Below are 19749 nucleotides of genomic sequence, written 5' to 3'. Positions count from 1 at the left end.
ATACTGCTGGAGAAAATGGAAATCTTTATTTTTAAACACTAGTACATTTTCAGGCGATTTTAAAAAGGAAAATTCATATTACATTAGTTCAAACCTATTCATCAAAGCATATTTATGTAAAGTCTAATTTTACAACCATATAATGAAATAAACATATATTTTTTATAAATATCTACTCAGAATATGCATTTTGGAAAAAAAAAAAGTGTTTAAAAATAACAGCCCCAGATCTCCCTCTTTAAATATACAAAATCCCCATACAATTCATAAGAATTCTTCCTCAAGAGCCGTACGTTTCACAAAGGCCAGTAACTTGGTTCTTGTCAGACACAATCAAAAGGAATAGGGATATAAAAAAATGTAAAAGTTCTGTACAGAGGAAACACAGATAGCACACGGGTAAATCGCATTACCATAAATGCCATTTGTGGTTTAAAAATGTTTTATAAAAACTCCCTTTGGGGGGGGTGGGGAACAGGTAAGTGAGAGTCCTTCCCTGACTGTGGAAAATACATAAATTACCACCCTCCCACCTGGGTAATGAGGCTCCCAGTGGCTGGAGGTGAGGGATCAAAGTCTCTGTGTGTTCCCTGACTGGGGGCCCCTAAGCCACAGGGTTGCTCCCTCCTTCCCAGCAGTGGCTTTTAATTTCTAGTGGGCTTTTAATTTCTAATTCACTATTACTTCCTTTCACTTAGAAAAATTCTTTGGGATCACAGAAGATAGTTGCATGTAAGTGAAAACTTGCCTAGAGAATGGCTTGGGATTGTTGTGTCCGGTCAATACTATGTGTATTTAGTAACTTTGGTGACCAAAATCTGGAAGCCTAGCATACCACTGTCAGGACAAGGCCCGTCACCCTCCCCTTGGGGAGCACACAGCGTAGTCCCCAGGTCATCGCCCCACCTCTCCTTTTCCCCAGCTGCTCTGTAGCCAGCAGCAGTGCACGTGGACTACTGTCTCTTCTGGAACTTCTTCTGGAAAGAGCTCTTCAAAAAAGTGCGGTATACGGGGTCATCCACATATTCATTCTTAAACCTGGAGCTCAGCATTCTTTGTCTCTTTTTCTCCCCTTGGATTATGTCCGCTCCATAAAATGTGTCTTCAAATCTCATATCAGAGGCTGTGGACTAAGAATAGCCAGTGGTTACATTGCAGAAAGGCATGGCATTGATTATCATGAGAGTGTACAGAGATCTGGCCTATTTGGCCATGGCAGGGTGCAGAGCCCAAGGTCATGGGCTCACCCTGGATGCTTCGGACTCTTCCTGACTCCCCCACCCTCCCATCTTCTTGAACTCGTTGCTGCATTTACTCCATTTTCTCTGAGATCCACACCTAGAGTGGCCCCACACACAAACCCAGTTTAAAGTCTTCTCATTTTAAGATTCTCTAACTCTCCATCTTCCCTCTGGCTCCCACCCAACCATGTTTTGGGCCAATACATCAACAGTCATCTCTAATTCACCCTGAATTCCTCTTTACCTGGGGCCTCTGCCTCTACTACTTCCTGGAACTGGTCTTGTCAAGGCCCTAGGTGCCGATTCCCACCACCCTTTTATACTGATCTTACCTGGCTTCTTATCTAACTATTGTTTGAAACACTCCTCTGTGATTTCGGTAAGCCCTTCATCCTGCCGCTCCTCCCCCTTCTCTGGCCATTCATTTCTGATCTTTCAAGGGCTCCCCTTCTTAACTGTTTGCTGCACTCTGACACCCCTGAGGTTTTGCATTTGGCCCTCTCCTCATCTGCTCCCCAGATGTTCACACCCACATCTATGGCTTCAGTTCCTGCATCCCGTCCAAGATACTCCTACCTGCTCTAGTTCCAATCTCCTCCTGTCCTCCAAACCTATGTGTCCAATTGTCCAGCAGTCCTCTCAATGTGATGTACTTCACATCAACCTATTTTAACTGCATTTGAGATTTCTCTTCCCCATCTCTGTTCTTCCTGTGTCCTCCTCCTATACTCCATAAATGGTAACACCATCCCCAATCTACCCAGTGACTGATACTAGTCAGAAACATAAAAGTCAGTGTAGATGTCTCGTCATGCCCACCTATCCAGGCTCCCTCCTACATGTATCTATAAGCACTCTAGTCTTTTTTTCTTTATCTACTGTGGTGGTTATGTTTTTGTGTCAACTTGGCTGGGCCTGGTTGAGTGGCTGGGAAGCTGAATGTAGTTATTCCCCACAGTGAGATTGGTAATTAACTCCATAGTGGAATCTACTGGAGCAGCTGAGTAGCTGCTTTGGGTATGTGTTGCTCAGCAGCCTGCCATGCTCTGCCAACCTTGGGACTTTCAAGGGACTTGAATGAATGGCCTGCTGTGTGGTTTGGTAATATCGGGACTGTGCCTTTTTACTTGTCAACCTTGGGCTTGTCAGCCTCAGCAGCCAGCAGCTGTCTGAGTGAAGAAAAGCCTCTGACTCTAGTGGGCTGGAAGCAGGAGACAGAACTGAAGCCCAAGGTTTAGGGGCTTTTATCCAGCCCCTAGAGCCTGGCACTTTGAACTCAGACTTAAAGCCTCCAAACTGTAAAAGAAGAAACTCCTGTTTGTTAAGACTATCCCATTTGTGTTATATTCCTGTCAGAGTGGCACTAGGTAACCAAAACATCTACTGAGACCAGGGTATAGCCCTCATACTTCCTCTCCCAAACTCCAACAAGAGTTGCTCTATCCCAATCTATTTCCCATAGAACCACCAGAAAAGAGCACCCTAAAATCTGATGATATGACACTCTTAGTAACAATCTTTCAATAACCCTCACAGCCTCAGAGATAACATCCAAGCTCCTTAGGCTGGCCCTTCATTAAAAAATCAAACTACACCCATTGCCAAGTCAACCCCAATTTATGGTGCCCCCATGTGTGTCAGAGTAGAATTGTGCTCCATAGGGTTTCAATCACTGATTTTTCAGAAGGAGATCACAAGGCCTTTCTTCTGAGGAGCCTCTGGGTGGAATCAAACCACCAACCTTTTGCTTAACAGCCGAGTGTGTTAACCATCTGTACTACCTGGTAAAAGGCATTTTTGCCTTGTCTCCTTGACAAGCACCCCATGCTCTGGTTAGACTGAATTATTTGCAGACCCAGCCACACTTTGCTGGCACAGGGCCTCAGACCAGTCTGTCTTTGGACATGCTGCTTCCTCTGCATGGAAGATATTCTATCTTCTCTCTGCCACAGGTAAAATCAGGAGCCTTTCTTCTGGGTTCCTATGGAACTCTACACCTCAACATAATGTGAAGGGGCAATGAAGATAAAGGCAGCTTAGATTCTTCACATCAGGGTTCCTTGAGAGTGAGGGATTTGGAAATGTGTAATGAATTTAATGTCTGTTTCCCCAACACCAGAAGCGCCTGGTACTTAGTCACTGCCCAGTGAGGGTTCGCTCAACAAAGGAACATGTGGTGGTTCTGTGATGCTCAGAGAAAGCCTAACATCTGCATTGGTGGTGGTGTTAGTTGTCACTGAATTTGTGCCAATTCAGGACAACAGTGTGTCACCCAAGGATTCCTTAAAGTCTACATTGCTGCTATTAGGTGTTGTTGAATCGAATCCAACCCCATGTAACAGCCCCATAGCGTTTCCAAGGCTACAACCTTTATGGGACAAGATTGCCAGGTCTTTCTCTAGTGGAGCCGCTTGGTAGGTTCAGACTGCCAACCTTTCAGTTAGCATTCAAGAACTTAAGCATTGCTCCACCAAGGCTTTCAAGTCTACATTAAAGCCCTATTTTTGCCTCCTAATGAGCTCTGGTTCCACAGTGGTTAAGGCTGCTAAACCAGATGTTCCACAGGAGAAAGATGAGGCAGTGTGCTTCTCCAGAATTTACAGCCTTAGAAACTCTATGGGGGTCTCTATGAGTCAGAATCAACTTGATGGCAGTGGGTTTGGTTTTGGCTTAATGTCTTATTAGGAGTCCCCAGGTGGAGCAAATGATTAAGTACACAGCTACCAACGGAAAAGTTGGCAGCTCAAACCCACCCAGAGGCACCTTGGAAGAAAGGCCTTGTAATCTGCTTCTGAAAGCTCACAGCCTTGAAAACCCTATGGAGCAGTTCTGTTTTACACACGTGGGTGGCCAGGAGCTAGAACTGACTCGATAGCAACTAACAACAACATCCTACTAGTTTGCCTCCTAAAGTGCACTCCCCACTGATTCTCACTAAAGTGGCTCACTTCCAATGACAGCATTGTCACCGATGCCACTTTTTTGGGTAATGACTGAGGTAGAGTCTACAGTTTAGGGCATGAAAACATATCATCAATCGTGAAGAGGATAAAAGCAATGGAACAGCTTCAAAGAAGCTTGAAAACTAAAAGGTAGGCTCAGTGTAAAGAGGCACGTATTCCTGGCCAGCTCATGAGAGAGCTATCCAGGATAACAGGCTGCCTCCATGGCTCCCCAGACATGGCTACATTGTACCAAGTTTACTCAGGAAGAAAACTAGCAGACAGTGGGTTGGTTGGGCTCCCTCTGGTATTTGGAGAAAACATACCTGTTTCAGTTGTTTTTGGACTTCCTCTGAGAGATCTTTCACTTTTATAGGTGTCAACATTGTCAAAGGAGAAAATAAAACATCTATGGACGCAGTGTCACTGAAGAACAGCACTAGCCAGCCTCTCAGATGCAGTCATAAAACCTCTCACCAGAGGCTCTAGTTAATTATGCACTGTTGCTATGGTGATTCTGAGAGTCGATAAAAGGTAATGGGGCCATTTCCAAAGTTAGTGGAAAAGAACCCAGCACAATTGCTGAGGTGGACTGCTGACACTTTTGAAAAATTTCTCTCTAAGTAAGCTTTGTCTGGGTGAGCAGGAGTCATTGAAACATGGAAGCCTCCCACTGAAGGCTGCCAACCCACTCACCCACCCCCACCCTCACATACAAAATTTGCTAATCAAAATGTCTTCCATCAATGACTTTTCCAATTACATTTGTTTCACTGACTGGAAAAAAAAATTAGCATCAGAGACAGGCTAAGCAATGGCTGGGGAGTTCTAGACCAACGTGAACTCAAGGCAGGTTGGCTACAATAGGAAACAGAGTCTGTGATTCAGTAAGAACTGAAGTGGCCAACCAGATTTAGTGATGGTGAGCCTTTGTTCCTGAAGAGAGTTTCAGCAGGCTCAACTGTATGATATCATACATTGCATTCAGAGCATATGCATGTGTGATTTTATATATATATATATATATATATTTTTTTTTTAATTAAAAATGTTTCTCCAAGAATTAAAGGTGGGGAGAAGTTAAATGTTAGTGTTAGTTATTCAGAGAAATGGATCATTGGAAAGCTCAGGAACTGTGTTCAGATAAAGCCACCCATGACGGCATGCAGATCTCTGAGCCAAATCTATAGTGGAGCAAAGACAATGATCAAAGCAGTGCAGGAGAGAGCTGTCTTGTAATGCGATTAGGAAATGGTGTTTGAACTCTCCAAGACCCAGCTGGTAAGATGCTAAACCACAGGTAGATTATAAAATCAAAGACCTGAGAGATTCCCAGGGGGTCACCTACTTTACTCCCTATCCTCTAAAAAGGAAGGGAAAGGAAGGAAAGAAGAGAAGGGAAGGAAAAAGGAGTGAGGGTACATCCTTGGAAGGCAGGCTCATGTAATGGGGGTGGGCAGCCATCTCTACCATCTTGAAAAGGAAATTTGTTCTCAAGAGATTTCCAGATCTTAGAACACTCACAGAGATTCTGGTTTTCTAGGTCATTGTCAAATTGTCTTGACAAATGGAATATTTGATTTCCTCTTTCTCTGTGGTGTATTAACTGGTGACTAATTCAATTTCAGTCATGTGGGTTCCCTACATGCTGCATTTCACTATTCTATTGTCTCTTTCACTTTGAAAGACATTCCTCTTACGGATGCAGTTGTGAAGGAAAATCAGTTTATACCTGATACAGTTACCTGCTCTTAGGACCCCACCTGATAGAAAAGGAACCAAAGATACAACTGAATGATCCATGTTTTTTTTTTTTTTTTCCAACATAACTGATGGTAACTTTGTCATTGCATAAAAGTGTATTGTAAGTATCCACTGAAAACTGTGTCATTTATTCAGAAAAATGTTTTTTTTGTTTTTTAATTTTATTCCAAAAAATCTCTCTCCAATTTTTCTGTTTGAGACACAGTGGCTGCAACAACGGGCTCAAGCATAGCAATGAGTATGAGGATGGTATAGTACTGGGCAGTGTTTCGTGCTGTTGTACAGAGGATTGCTATGGCTCAGAACCAACTCTATGGCACCCAACAGCAACACTTCCCAGATGCAGCCGATGTAATAATTCTAAATGAATAAAATTGAGTTCATTTCAGGGTGTACTAAATATTTTATGATACGGTAATATAAAACCTAAGTTACTGTGAATTATATTTTTCAACAATCTCAGTTTTGATTATTAGTGCATGTCTTTTCATCTTTTAATGGTACATAAGGGACTTGAGTAGGTACCAACAATAGACTCAAAATATACCAGTGATCATGAAGATGGGACACGATGGGCATTTCATTCTGTCATATGTAAGGATGCCTAGAATTGGAGCTGACTGGACTGCAACTGACAACAACATGGAACTAATAATATTTTTAGTTTAAAAACACTGTTTTAGCATTTCTACATTATCATTTGGGCTTTGTCTTCCCTGTCTTTTATGAAAGTTAGAGCTTAGCTAAATTCTGAACTGATACAAATAGTAGTGAGCTTCTGAGAGAGAAGCTAATCAGTATATGATAAAGTGATCAGGAACAGGCTACCACTTATGCTGTCCCCTTTAATCTGGTACTAAATGATTTCTTTCTATGTTGCTACAACTAACACAACTGTAAAAACCTTGATGGTACAGTAAAACCTGTGAAAGCAAGAAACCAGTGTATGGTGGAAACCTGTGAGAGAAGGAAACTCAAATATTTTCCACTAAAATGAGGGAAAGAAAAGTGGTCAGACTGTACCTTGTCAGAAGCAAAAACTTGTGAGACCTGGAAAAATAGGGCAGTCCCATCAAGTTCTGGCTCTCACAGGTTTCCCTGTATCTTTGTACACCTTGCTGAGTACATATATTCAAGAACTATTTCTTGTATGCCAATAAGCTATTCACAAAGAAGTATCATTTGGCTTCATTAGAAAGAAAAAACAAGCAGGTGCATCAGGTTCCCCGTTCTTTTGTTGCCAAATTTGAGGTTTGCATTTAGCAGATTTCAATATGAGAAGTTGGGATGGCTCTCATCAGAACCAACTGAAAGCCCAGGTGAAGCACCAGGAGAAGAGGTGGCTTCACACAAGGGTCCCTGAGGGGCATTCACCAGCACTTACGAAACGCGCCTTCACTCTCTTGGGCAATTCTTCATCTAAGGTGTAGATATCCTCTCTCTTCATTGCTATCTGGGATCCATCTTCAAATTCAACCTAATGGAAAGTAAGACATCATGATACATAATATTAAAAACAACAAACAAGCCCTGGCCATTTTTTTTTTTTTTAATTGTGATTTGGGTGAAGATTTACAGAGCAAATTCACTCTCGATACAGCAGTTCACATATACTTTGTCTCATGTCATTGACCACAGTTTACCACAATGCAACAGCTCCCCTCCAACTTCCTCCCCATAGTACCACTTCTCAGTGTCCATCACTCCATACTCTCCTGCCCCCTGAGCTGTCTCCCTGTGCATAAGCTGCCCTTCCTTCTCCCATGATTGTTCTCTCGAGGGTGTGTGTCTACTTGAGGTAAATGTTCAGCTCACATGCCTGTACTTTGTTTGGCTGGAAACCACAGGTGTGGGTTCAATTCCAGACCTGAAGAGTAGCTAGAGGCCATAGTCTCAGTGGTTCCACCAGGCTCTATTGGACCAGCAAACCTGGTCCCAACCATCCCCCCCCTTTTTTTTTTCCCCTCCAAATGATTTTGAGTTTTGTTCCACATTGTTCTCCCTCTCTATCCAGGATCTCCTACATCCCTTCCAAGTGGATGACAGTGGTAGCCGGGCACCATCTAGTTCTTCTGTCTCATAGTTGTACAGGTTGCAGATCGGATGGTGTACCAGTCGTGGGGACTGATTGTTTCCATTAATTTTGGTTTTCTGCTTTCTTCTTTGCTCTTGACTAGGAGAGACCCATCATCACATCTAGATAAGCCCTGGCCATTTTTAAGAGTTCCAATCAGGTCCATTTAAAAAAGAACAAAAGAAGTTAACAGAGTAAACAAGGAAACCAGCCCAGGAGATAAGAAGAGTCTCTTACTTCATCCAACTAAGGACAGAATGCCTTTTCAAAATAGGCCAAACTTCTGAAAATGATTGTCTTGAAATGTGATATAAAAATGTTCCCCTGAAGCAAGGACAAAGAAAAGCAGCCACTGTTCAAATGACTTCTCAGAATCTGAGAGTGTGGCAACTTCACCATGAAGATGAGCGGCACCGATTAGTATCCTTTTATTTTTTTTTTTTTAAAGGTCTGACACTCTCAACAGATAGGATTGTTTCTCTTTGAGAAAGAAGATGGTCTGTTTGCCCATGTGTAATCATCCTCCCAGATAAACGGTTTCTTAGCTTCCCATAATACTTTAGCTTTGAAAGCTCACTTTTGTCAAATTCCGTCAAATAGGGCAGGAAAATCCCAGTTTCTCATTTCCTCACATGTACAGCACAATGATGTGTGAAAAAACACTGGTATCGAAAATGCAACTGTTTCTACTTTCCGCCTACCATCCAAGCTAACGAAATGGCAGCACATAATTTTAAAATCAGTTGTTCTGACATTTTAGAACATCTTGCCAGATACCCAGACAAGTGACACTGGCTAACAGACACCTAGCACTGCTGGTGGACATTTATGAGATGCCTGAATTCAAAATGAAGCTCAAATCTGGGCTTTAAGGTTTGAGACAACACGGACCCTCTTGGAAGAAAGCAACAGAGATGTGCAGGCAGAGTGGAATGTCCAGTACGTTCTGACTGTGAGCCGTTTATGACTGCTTTGAAATGCCTTCATTTTCTGGCTTCATTTTTCTCTTTTAAGAAACACATATATGCTAGCACATCTAGTTAAAAAGTAAGTTAAATCATGCAGAAGCTGTATTATATTAATTAAAAAATCTACTGTGGCTGGGGGAATATATTAAAATAAAAATAAAATATGTAATTAATATTACTTGCTAACATTTGATGAAGCTAAAGTGATGGGGGGCAATTAAGTCTTGGGCACAGGACAACTCTCTCTGTCACCTCCCAGAAGGGTGAAGATGGGAACGCTTTCTTTCTGGCCATGTGTTAGCAGAATGGTTTCTTTACTACTTAATTAGGCCAAGGTGTCAGCTCACTATACAACAGATGGCATAGCTAGAACTACCTGTGCAGACCTTTCTTCCATTTTACGTCATTTGAAAATTCTGAAAGAGAAAAAGGCAAGTATAAAACTAAAAGGGCATATGGTCTGCTAGGACATGGGTGACCACCCAACTCAGTCTGTCCGGGACTGAGAGATGTCCTAGGATGTAGGACTTTCAGGGATATAATGGGAACAGTCCCAGGCAAACTGAAATGGTTGTTCATCCTAAATTAGATAGGAGTTGAGAGTAAATACTGGCCCTTCTCTTTACTAGTTGTATGCCTTGAATAAACTATTAAAACATCTTTCAGCCTTTTTTTTTTTTTTTTTTTCTCATTTGTAAAATAAAAATCAGTAATACCTAGCTTTCAGGACTACTAAGAAGAGGGTCAAAAGAAGCTCTGGTGGTATATAGTTAAGCACTTGGCTGCTAACCCAAAGGTTGGAACTTTGAATTTACTAGCTGCTCCATGGAAGAAAGATGTGGCAGTATGCTTCTGTAAAGATTTACAGCCTTGGAGCAATTCTACTCTGTCCTACATGGTCGCTATGAGTCAGGATTGACTTGATGGCAGTGGGCTTGATTTAGATTAGTATGCAGATCAAAAACAATAACACATATATTTAGAATACTTAGCACTGTGCAACAGATACTGAAGTTATATCTGTTTTCATAAATGTCTTTACATAGTCAATGGTGAGGTTGAATAATTAGACACAAAACACATAATGTTCTCTAAAGGCCACTTGGTTTAATATGGATTTTAAACTACTTGTGCTTGAGAAAGGAGCTCTGGTAGTGGAGTCCTAAGGCATATTTGACTGATAACCAAAGGGTCAGACCCACCAGCTGCTCCATTGGAGAAAGATAAGGGAGTCTCCTTCCATAAAGATTTACACCCTTGGAAACCCTGTAGGGCAGTTCTACTCAGTCTTATAGGGTCTCTGTGAGTCAGAAACAATGCAATGGCAGTGGATATGGGTTTCTTTTTTGTGCTTGAGAGATATTTTTAATATTAGTTTTAACTTTTTCATAGTCTTTAAATATGCCCATAGTTTTACATTGATAGGCCATCATAAATTCAATAGAAGTTAACACACTGATTACTAATTAGTCTGAATTTCAACATGTCCTCATTATGTAATACTCTTCATGTAACAAGTAGCTGTGCTGTAAGAAGCTTCACGTTTGCACTTATTGTTTAATTAAATAGGCTATTTTTTTCTTTTTAAAATAATGTAGTAATGCATCTTTTCCAGGAGACTCCAATATTATAGGCCCTTGTCTTGAGATTTTTTGCCCAATTCTGAGCATCCGGCTGCAAAAGAACACCAGCTGGTGGCCTATTATAAAGAGCCTGAATCTGCAACTTAATATTGCCCCCAATAGGAGAAATGGGCTTTATACACACATTCTTATGCATCCATACACATACACACACCTATATACACATACACAATAATACAGACACAAAATGTATATTTACACATCTTCTCTTCTCCATGAGAAAAGTTCTCCTCTAAGTTTTCCAAACTTCTTTGAACATCTTTCATTATACTGTGCTCCAGTTCCTGATGCAGTGCCTTATAAAGCACTCTTCAATTTAAAGTCTTGCCCCTTATCAGTCTTTGAACAATTCCTCTGCTGCAACTGGCAGTCTTATCATTCTCAAGCTGTTTTTCAACTTAACAGGCCTGGACCTTCTTGCTTTTTCTCCTTTTACTTCAATCTTCTTGTATTCACTCTACTGCTTAGACGAGAATGTGGATTTCTGTCTCAATGTTACTGAAAATACTACAGTATCGGTTCTGATAAATGTGTTCCTGTTTAAAGCCTTCCTGAAGGAATATAAATATACAGGTGTGATCCATGCTTCCCTTCTTAGAGCTTAGCTCATGCTCATTTCTAGTAGGGATAAAATAATTTCATTTTTTAATTGGACACATTCTTTGATAAAATGTAGAACTGCCCAATGAAGAGAATGTTCAAGTGAGAGCTTTAGGTTTCATGAAACCAGTACCCCTACAGCCTTGGTGGAGGTCAACCACAGCTCCTCCTCATGCTAACAGGCTTCTTCAGTGCCAGTGCACCATGGATTCAGATCTGCCAAGAAGTCCAGTGGGGCTTCTCACTCTGCCTATTTGGGGCTATGGGATGATGAAGACCCATCACTGCCCGAGCTTCAGGTGAGGTAAACCAACCACTCAGTCTCTCCCCATAAAATGAAAAACAGCTGACCATCCATTTGCTTATCTTCTTAGCATAACCATATTCTTTATAAGTAAACTAGTCGTCAAATGTCGTTGGTATTTCGCAGTATCTAACTTGGTAATAAAGTCCAATACTTCAACCTGCATCAACAGACATTAAATCTCTGTCTGCTTTATAAAATAACCCTAAACCAACAAACCAGTTGCCATCCGGATGATTCCAACTCATGCTAGAGCCCGTGTGTACAGAGTAGAGCTGCTCCATGGGGTTACATGGCTGTGACCTTATGGTAGCAGATCACTAGGCCCTTCTCCTGAGGGCCCTCTGGGTGAGTTCAAACTGCCAACTTTTCCATAGGTAGCCATGAGCTTAATCCTTTGCACAACCCAGGGACTCCTATAAAATAACAGATGTCCCAAAGTCACATTTTGATCAGCAACCTTTTGATCAGCAACATACCCAATACACTGTCTGCTCTATGGCCTCTCATGTCCACTCAGAAAGCATCACACAAGGGCAGCACCCACCTGGTACATGTGTGCAACATTGGAGCCCAGATATTTTGCCCCGTAGAGCTTGCCATCAGGCCACTTGACTTGGACGACTTCTCCCTCAGCTGGGGGCCCCAGCTTCACGCAGTCTCGGCTCTGCAGAAGAAACAGGGACAGGCTTTTCAAGGCAAGCATCTAAGTGACTGCATTTAGAACTCAGCAAGTGATGAACTCCTGGTGATTAAAAGCAGTTACTGCCTCAGTGTTTTATGGATGATGATCCTGCATGGGGCTTCAGGGGAAGAGCCAAGAATCAGAGGAGTACTTAAGGAGTCAGACTACATCATAAAGTTGCAAAGGAACCTCCAAAACCCAAGCAGGAAAAAAACAGTAGCATTTATATTTGCCATCTGACAGAGAACCGTTGTGGGCGGGGGAGTGGGGTGTAACCAAAATAGGCATAGAAATGGCTTTCACACAGGCCAGCTAATGATTTGTAACACTTGACATTTCTATAGTATGTTGCAATTAACAAAATGCTTTAACATATATGACATTGACCCTCACAGTCACACTTTGAAGTAGGCAAAGATTATTAATGATCCCCACTTTACTGACAAGAAAACTGAGTCTCCAAGGAGTGAGGCTGAAAACCAGACTAAAAGTCATGATCAGATGTTGGGAACATCAAGGAGCAAAAGCTGAGGCCGCCCAGGTGGGACTGGGGAGGGTGGGAGAAACAATGTGAGATGAGAGCCGGAGGCCCTGGCAAGGCAGTGAGAAGCAGAAGCAGCTGCGGAGGGGCAGCTAAGGCTCCATGCAGAAGTCCTGCTCAGGTGGCCTCCTCTGAAGATACCTGGACCTCCTTCAAAAGGCATGCTCCCTTCCATAGGAAGTCACGGTGGCACCCATAACCAGTCTTCTTACTTCCAGTCCTCTTCCCTACACTACCTCTGTGTAAAGCAGTATTGTGTTGCTGCTGTTAGGTGCTGTTGAGTCGATTTCAACTCAAAGTGACCTCAAGCACCAGAGTAGAACTGCCTCACAGGATTTTATTGGCTGTAATCTTTATGGGAATCCATCATTAGGGTCTTTCTCCCACACAGTGCTGGGTGGGTTTGAACCACCAACCTTTTAGTTAGCAGTTGAGTGCTTAACCAATGCACCACCAGGGCTCAGTTGTCATCAAGTTGATTCCAACTCATGGTGAACTCATGAATGTAGAGTAGAATTGTGGTCCATAAGGTTTCCAATGGCTGGTTTTTAGAAAGTAAATCACCAGCCTTTCTTCTGAGGTGCCCCTAGATGAACTTTTATTGGCATTTGTACCACCCAAGGATTTCTAACTTTTTAGTAGTTCTGTCTAGAAGGTGCTTTCTCTTTTTGTGTGTGTGTGGGGCGGGGGCAGTGGGGAGAGTTATAATGGTAAAGCACTTTCACAGACATAGTTTGGGAATTCTTTCATTTGTATGTACTGAGTGTGACACTGTAACATTTTAAAACAGAGGAATTAACCATTATACTACATTGGTAAATTTTTTTATGAATTTAGCAATTCATATTTTGCTAATTCTAGTATTTTACTGATGAGGCCAATTTGACTGATTGGAACATATACTTGACTGACCAAGCTGCACATGCAGAGACTATGCTGTAGTTTAAATGAAAGACACACTCAAGAAATATTTGGTTGTTTACGACCAGAAATCCACTATGTAGTACATTTTATCCTTAATAGAAATTTTGCATCATAAATGAGTGGCCATTTGATTATTTGGCTAGGGTAGACAAGGAAGGCTCAGCTGTTCATTTATGTCACTGCTAGCCATAAAGCTGTGGTAAAGGGGGAAAAGTGTGTGTTGAGAGGCTCTGCAGAAATGACAGACTGAATCTAACTTAATCAAGTGAAATGAAGTTTATTTTTGGCCTTTGCAGTATTTGACCTCAGGGTATGTAGAACTGAAAGGGTGGGCCACAGAAATGTATTCCATATGTGCTCATGGGGTTATTGCTCACTTTCCATTTCCCTTTTAAAGATTTATGTGGTACTAGGAACACTGGAGAGCACAGTTTCTAAGTATATACTGAATACAGCATCCAGGCTCCTAGGCTGGAAGCCACCACGAGCCACGGATGACGTTGAGCTGAAAGCCAGCACTCTGGTAATTACGGTGGTGGGGGTGAAATATGCTTTTTCCCACTCCTAAAGTTTTCTCCTACTGGAGGGAGCTATGCAGCAAACTCGAAGAGGCTGGAGGAGGAGGGAGTGGTATTTTCAGTGATACTTGTCAAACATCTGGCTATCAGGTTACTTAACAGATAGAACTGGTAGGCATTTGTTTTGAGCCAAGGAAGTTTGGCAAAGTCTGGCTTGTCCCCTAACACTCCCTTTTTGGATCCACCTGTTGGCAGAGACCATGAGTTCTGCTCTGCTCCTTCCAAGGAGAGGGGCCTGCAGTTTCCTGTACCACCTGAGACTATGTTTAGAAAAAAAAAAAAACTAGTTGCCTTTGAGATGACTCAGTCTCATGAACACTTTGTGTGTCAGAGGAAAACTTTGCTCCAGAGGGGTTTCAATGGCTGATTCCAAAGTGCTTCTGGGTGGACTCAAACGCCTAACCTTTCAGTTAGCAGTGATTGTGTTAACTGTTCCCACCACCCAGGGACATCATGGTCCATTTTCCCTCAGATACAAGTCACAGCCCCCCCATCCACATTATTAATAATAAAGGTGATGTTTTTAATCTCCAAAGCCTGACGCAAGGCTGACTCCTTGGACTCTCTGAATTACTTTTCCTCAGCAGGGTGAGAAGTGCTGCCTACTGGTTTTTCTGGAACTCCAACAGAGGCAAGTCATGGTCTCATGGAATAAAGGACTATACCACCACAGGGCACACATATAGTCACCAAGAGGGAAGACTAGGGCACTCCCTTATAACTTAGTCCCTTAGTATTGCATGATAGACCTTTAATGGAAGATTATTAACCTCCAAAATATAACTCCCCTAAATGAATCTTGACTTACAATTTTAATTATCATATCACCAATGTGAGAGGCAAAGGGTGATATAAATGTGGCCTAAACAGAGAGTAGAAATTATAAGTGAATGATATAACATAAAAATATAAAATTGTTAATAAATAAATGCATGCAAATTTTTAAAGAGGTAGTTATTTTGGGAAAAAATGGTTTTAAAAAACTAAATGTCTAAGATACAGTTTGATATACTAATTGCCAATTAAACCTTTTCAACTCATAACAAACCCTAATTTGGCACTAAAAGTCCCTGACCACCAACAGCTCCTGATTGTTCAGTCTCCACCTAACTTCGCTCTTTCTCTGTCACAAAATTTAAGCCATACTCTTTCCTGTCAAACTACAGGGAAGACACTAAAGTTTGCTTTTCAGTCTTCTTGCTTTTGTGTTTTCTTTATTCATGGCAGAAAAAAATAATCAACCATCTTACAACAACCAAACTTGTTCCATGAACTTCTCCCCGGTTCCCCAATCAGGAGACATAATTCTCCACCTAGTTGGTTACCTCTTCACCCATTGCCAGGACATTCAGCTGGAAGCAGATATATTTTGCTTTGCATATAACTTTATTGAGTGATCATTATTTATTCATTATTTACACCCCACTTACTTTCAAAACAGATTTAAGACAGCTCACAGAATAACCGTATATTTCTGGAACATCTAGTTTTCTCCATAAAGGAATGATTTCAGCTCATCAGCTGTCTCAAACTTTGAGTTTCGCAGAAACTTTCTAGGACTATATGGGAACAAAGCATTTAATTAGGAATGAAACTAGGAGCATGTTGACTGGTGAAAAGGGACTGAAATAAGGTTTGACGTTTAGGCTTCCCTGATCCCTCAGGAGAAGAAGCTACTCAAAATAAATAAATAAATAAATAAACCTCTGTGCCATCAAGTCAATTCAACTCATAGCAACCCCTCCTTGGGTGTCCAAGGTGGTATCTCTACACAGAAGTAAACCGTACAATTTTCCTTCCGAGGAGTGGCAGGTGGGTTTGAACCACCAGCCTTCTGGTTAGCAGTCAAATGCTTTACACACTATGCCACCAGAGCTCCCAGCTACTGGGTATTCCCAAAATTGTTGCAATTATGAATTATCTATTAGTGCCACCTACCATATGTAACACATTAGAAGAGGCCCAAACTACAGACGGAAAGCAGGCAGCTCTTCCACATTTGGAGGAGGTGTGTCATGATGAGCCCCATGGCAATATGGGGAAAGGAGAGAAGAGACAGAAGGGGAAAGGAGTCTAGGGTCCTTGCAAAAGGTGAGATGGGTGTGAAAAGGGTGGGCTCTGAACCCCCAGGTTCACTTCAACCAGAGGCAATACTTTTATTTTGATATATTGGTCAGATTTCTGAGTAACCTTTCATTTGCCAGAAAAGGTTTCTGTTAACAATACACCTCTTCCTCATTTATTAACAAGGTAAGGCTCTAAAGACCAGGTCATTATGCGAAAATCAGTGTGATGCAAAAATGGAGGATGACCACATCAGATTACAAAATGGAGGGTGACTATATCATTACATAACTGCCAAATTACATCATTACATAACTGGCAAAAACACTGAGAATGATGGTCCAGCCATGTTGACACATAACCTTAACCATTACAGCCAGCATTACTCTCGCCTTGCACCTCAGTGTTTGTGACTGCCAGATGTACATCTTTAACGAGCAAAACACTCACATAGTAGATTTTTTACTATTGTTGTAAATACATCTCAAATAAGGAGACAGTCAATAAGTGAAGAGTAGGTGTAAAAGATCTGACAATAACAGGATTTAATTCATGGAAAGCAACAGATTGAACAGTTGGCCCTCTTGCTTAGAGATCTCCAGCTGGCTCGCACCTCCTGGGGGTGAGCATGAGGACTCAGGGTTAGAGCAGAGCTTCTCAAAGTATGGGGTCAGCCACTGAGGACACATAACTCAAAATGAAAATTCAGTTCCCCTCATAGCTTTATGTGTCCTAGATGATGTTTTTCTTAAAGCATTATAAAATTTGAGATAAATTACTTTAAAGGATGTAAAATGCTAAAGAGTTCCTTTCTAGTGCAGTTCTTGTTGTGTTACTGGAGAAAGTTAATACCTTAGCTGGAAAATTATATGCATTAACCTCGATTAATGCATTTTTCTCAGTTCCTGAGTAGGACCCTCAGAAGCGGTTTGCCCTCACCTGACGTAAACAGCTCTTTACTATTTTCTGTCCTGCCTCCAGGGAAGTGTAAACTCCTTAAAAATCTACCACAGCCTTGTTCACAGAACACTGATATGGAGCTGTCAGAAAGCCCACAGATGAAGTACTAAATAGATGACAGGAACATTAAAGACAAAAGGGTCATTATAATCAAGAGTAGACTTCTGGCTATGATGAGTTACTTAAAGAACTAAGATGGTTCCATCAACCCAGGCAAGATCTGAGTTGGGATTCTGGCAGCAAATGCCCAACAAGTGCATTCCCTGCAGTTGTTCCAGGCAATGGGACAGTCATCACATTCCTGCTAAAGTCAGGGCCTAACTCCTACAGGTGTCCATCAACTAAAGATAAAAGCCCAATGACCATTTGGATTACTTGATTCTGCAATTCCTGAAAGTCTTACTGGGGACCTTAGAAAGGGACTCCCATAGTGCTGGTGATGATCAGTTTTCTGGGGCGTGGGGATTGCCTGTGGAGCCCTGGTATAGAAACTGTTAGTTGAACATTCTCCTAGAGGGAGGGATGGGATTGTGGGGAGGAGAGTGGGTGATGAATTTTTTTTTAAAGCCTGAGAAAAAACAAAGCTTTTGGATTCGCTTTTTACTCTTAAAGAGTGAAATTGTGTAAAATACTCATGTGAATAACTTTCCCACCCAAAATCATTTTAAGGTTTTTTCAGTAAAGGCAAAATTTCATTTGTATTTCTTTTATTTCATTTGAAAGCTAGATTGAATGGAATGAGCTATCCTGTCATGTAGAACTGGCATGGAGAAGAATAGTAATTAAGAAGAATATTAATTACCAAGTTTATGCCTTCTTACTATTTTAAATCGAGTTTTTTTTTTTTAATATATGCTCCCTCAGTCAACATTTTTTCTTGTAACATAAATCTAAAGCAATTAAAAGTTTCAATTTGAACTTTGTTTGCAACTACTTGATTATATAATTAAATGCACTGTTCAGATTTTTTAATGTACGAAGCAAACAAATAAATTTTCTTTTTTTTAAAGGAAAAAAGGGACTCCCAAAATCTGCTGTGCTTGAATGTTACATGTCGAGGGAACAGCCTCTCCCAGACCCAACTCTACTCAATAAGTATAAGCCACAGCACCAGCAACCTTGCCTATCACCATATGAAGACATGGTGCATGAATTCCCAGTAGTTAATCAACAAGTAGTTTGGACTCTCTTGGGAAAGATATATAAGTGACCTGCAGCAACATGCTGCCAGCAGCTGCTGGCATGTGGAGGGACAGTGACCTGCTATTTCTGGACTGTGGCAGGGACAAACAAAACTGAGCAATGCCAAGCAAGCACTGCAGTGGATTCCTGACATTTGTTTCACTGCATGGTTTCTACACCACTCTCTCTCCTTTGTGTCGTGACTGGAGATAGGGATAGCCACCATGACGGATGCTAAAAAATGCCATAGTTGCTCTTCCTGGCACCAAAGGCATCAGCAGTGATGGGCCAGGCTAGATGGTTGCCCTTGCCCAGGATTAACAACCTGTCACCAGAGATGCAGATAAATAGGTAGAGAGGAGAAAACTCCTGTGCTGGTAGCAGACTCCCGGTCCAGGACTGCCCATGCTGGGAGGCAGCCATGTCCTCCCTGGTCAGATGCTGTGCTGTGATCCTCCCAGTCCAGCTGGGCAGCTTCCCTTGTTCTTACTTGTTCTGGAATCCTGTTCTCCAGAATTCCTGGAGATCTTGTGGTATCATCAATACCCTTCTACTAAATTTCTGTAGTGCCTAAGTCAGCTAAAGTTGGTTTATGTTGCTCGCAGCAAAGGACTGTGACTTCAAACAGCCACTGGTCTGGATGATGGCAGATCCCTCTTCTCACAAAGTGAGGAAGAATTCTTTTACATAATGATGGGGTACAAAAATGGAGGACTTCCTACACCACACCTGAGCCTCATTCAAAGAGTCCATGAGTAAAATCTCTCCTAGCTCCAAAAAAAAAGCCAGCTGCGGTCAACTCCAACTCATAGCTGCTCCACATGTGTCAGAGTAGAACTAGGCTCCATCGTGTTTTCAGTGGCTGATTTTTCAGAAGTAGATTGTCAGGCCTTTCTTCCAATGCACTCTGGGTGGACTCAAACCTCCAATGTTTTGGTTAGCAGCTAAGCATGTTAACCATCTGCACCACTCAGAGATGTTCCCCTACCCCCCACCACAAAAAAAAAGGGGGAATATATTCATAGGACAGAGAACAAGACGTGTAATGACAAAGGCCAGCCTTGTCACTTCATTGCCAGCTATTCCCACTGAGTCTCCACTGATGTTCCTCTTCCCAAAGATTGTCTGGCTGCATTAAACGCAGTGCAGGCTGATTCTTTCGTATGTTAGTTCAAAATATTTAAAAGTTCTTACACATTGAGATACTACTTTACCCCTACTAAAACCAAAAAGACGAAACCCACTGCTATCAGGTAGATTCCGACTCATAATGACCCCC

General features: G+C 41.8%; 1 protein-coding gene across 1 annotated transcript in view; it reads right to left on the bottom strand.

Moving 5' to 3' along the window:
- Window positions 1–953: 953 nt before the first annotated feature.
- Window positions 954–19749, bottom strand: part of LOC103210326 (lysine-specific demethylase 4C-like) — a gene marked incomplete at its 5' end in the record, with an annotated part of 69395 nt that continues 50599 nt past the window's right edge. Inside the window, 3 exons of the mRNA XM_007956245.1 lie at window positions 954–1130; window positions 7332–7424; window positions 12084–12203. Coding sequence (XP_007954436.1) covers window positions 954–1130; window positions 7332–7424; window positions 12084–12203 — 390 coding nt within the window. The remainder of the gene's footprint in view (window positions 1131–7331; window positions 7425–12083; window positions 12204–19749) is intronic.

Source organism: Orycteropus afer, unplaced genomic scaffold, assembly GCF_000298275.1.
Source record: "Orycteropus afer afer isolate SDZICR_OR568_19922 unplaced genomic scaffold, OryAfe1.0 scaffold00591, whole genome shotgun sequence".
Lineage (NCBI taxonomy): Eukaryota > Metazoa > Chordata > Mammalia > Tubulidentata > Orycteropodidae > Orycteropus > Orycteropus afer.
The sequence above is the reverse complement of the archived record's forward strand: the minus strand, read 5'-3'. Positions and strand labels throughout refer to the sequence as shown.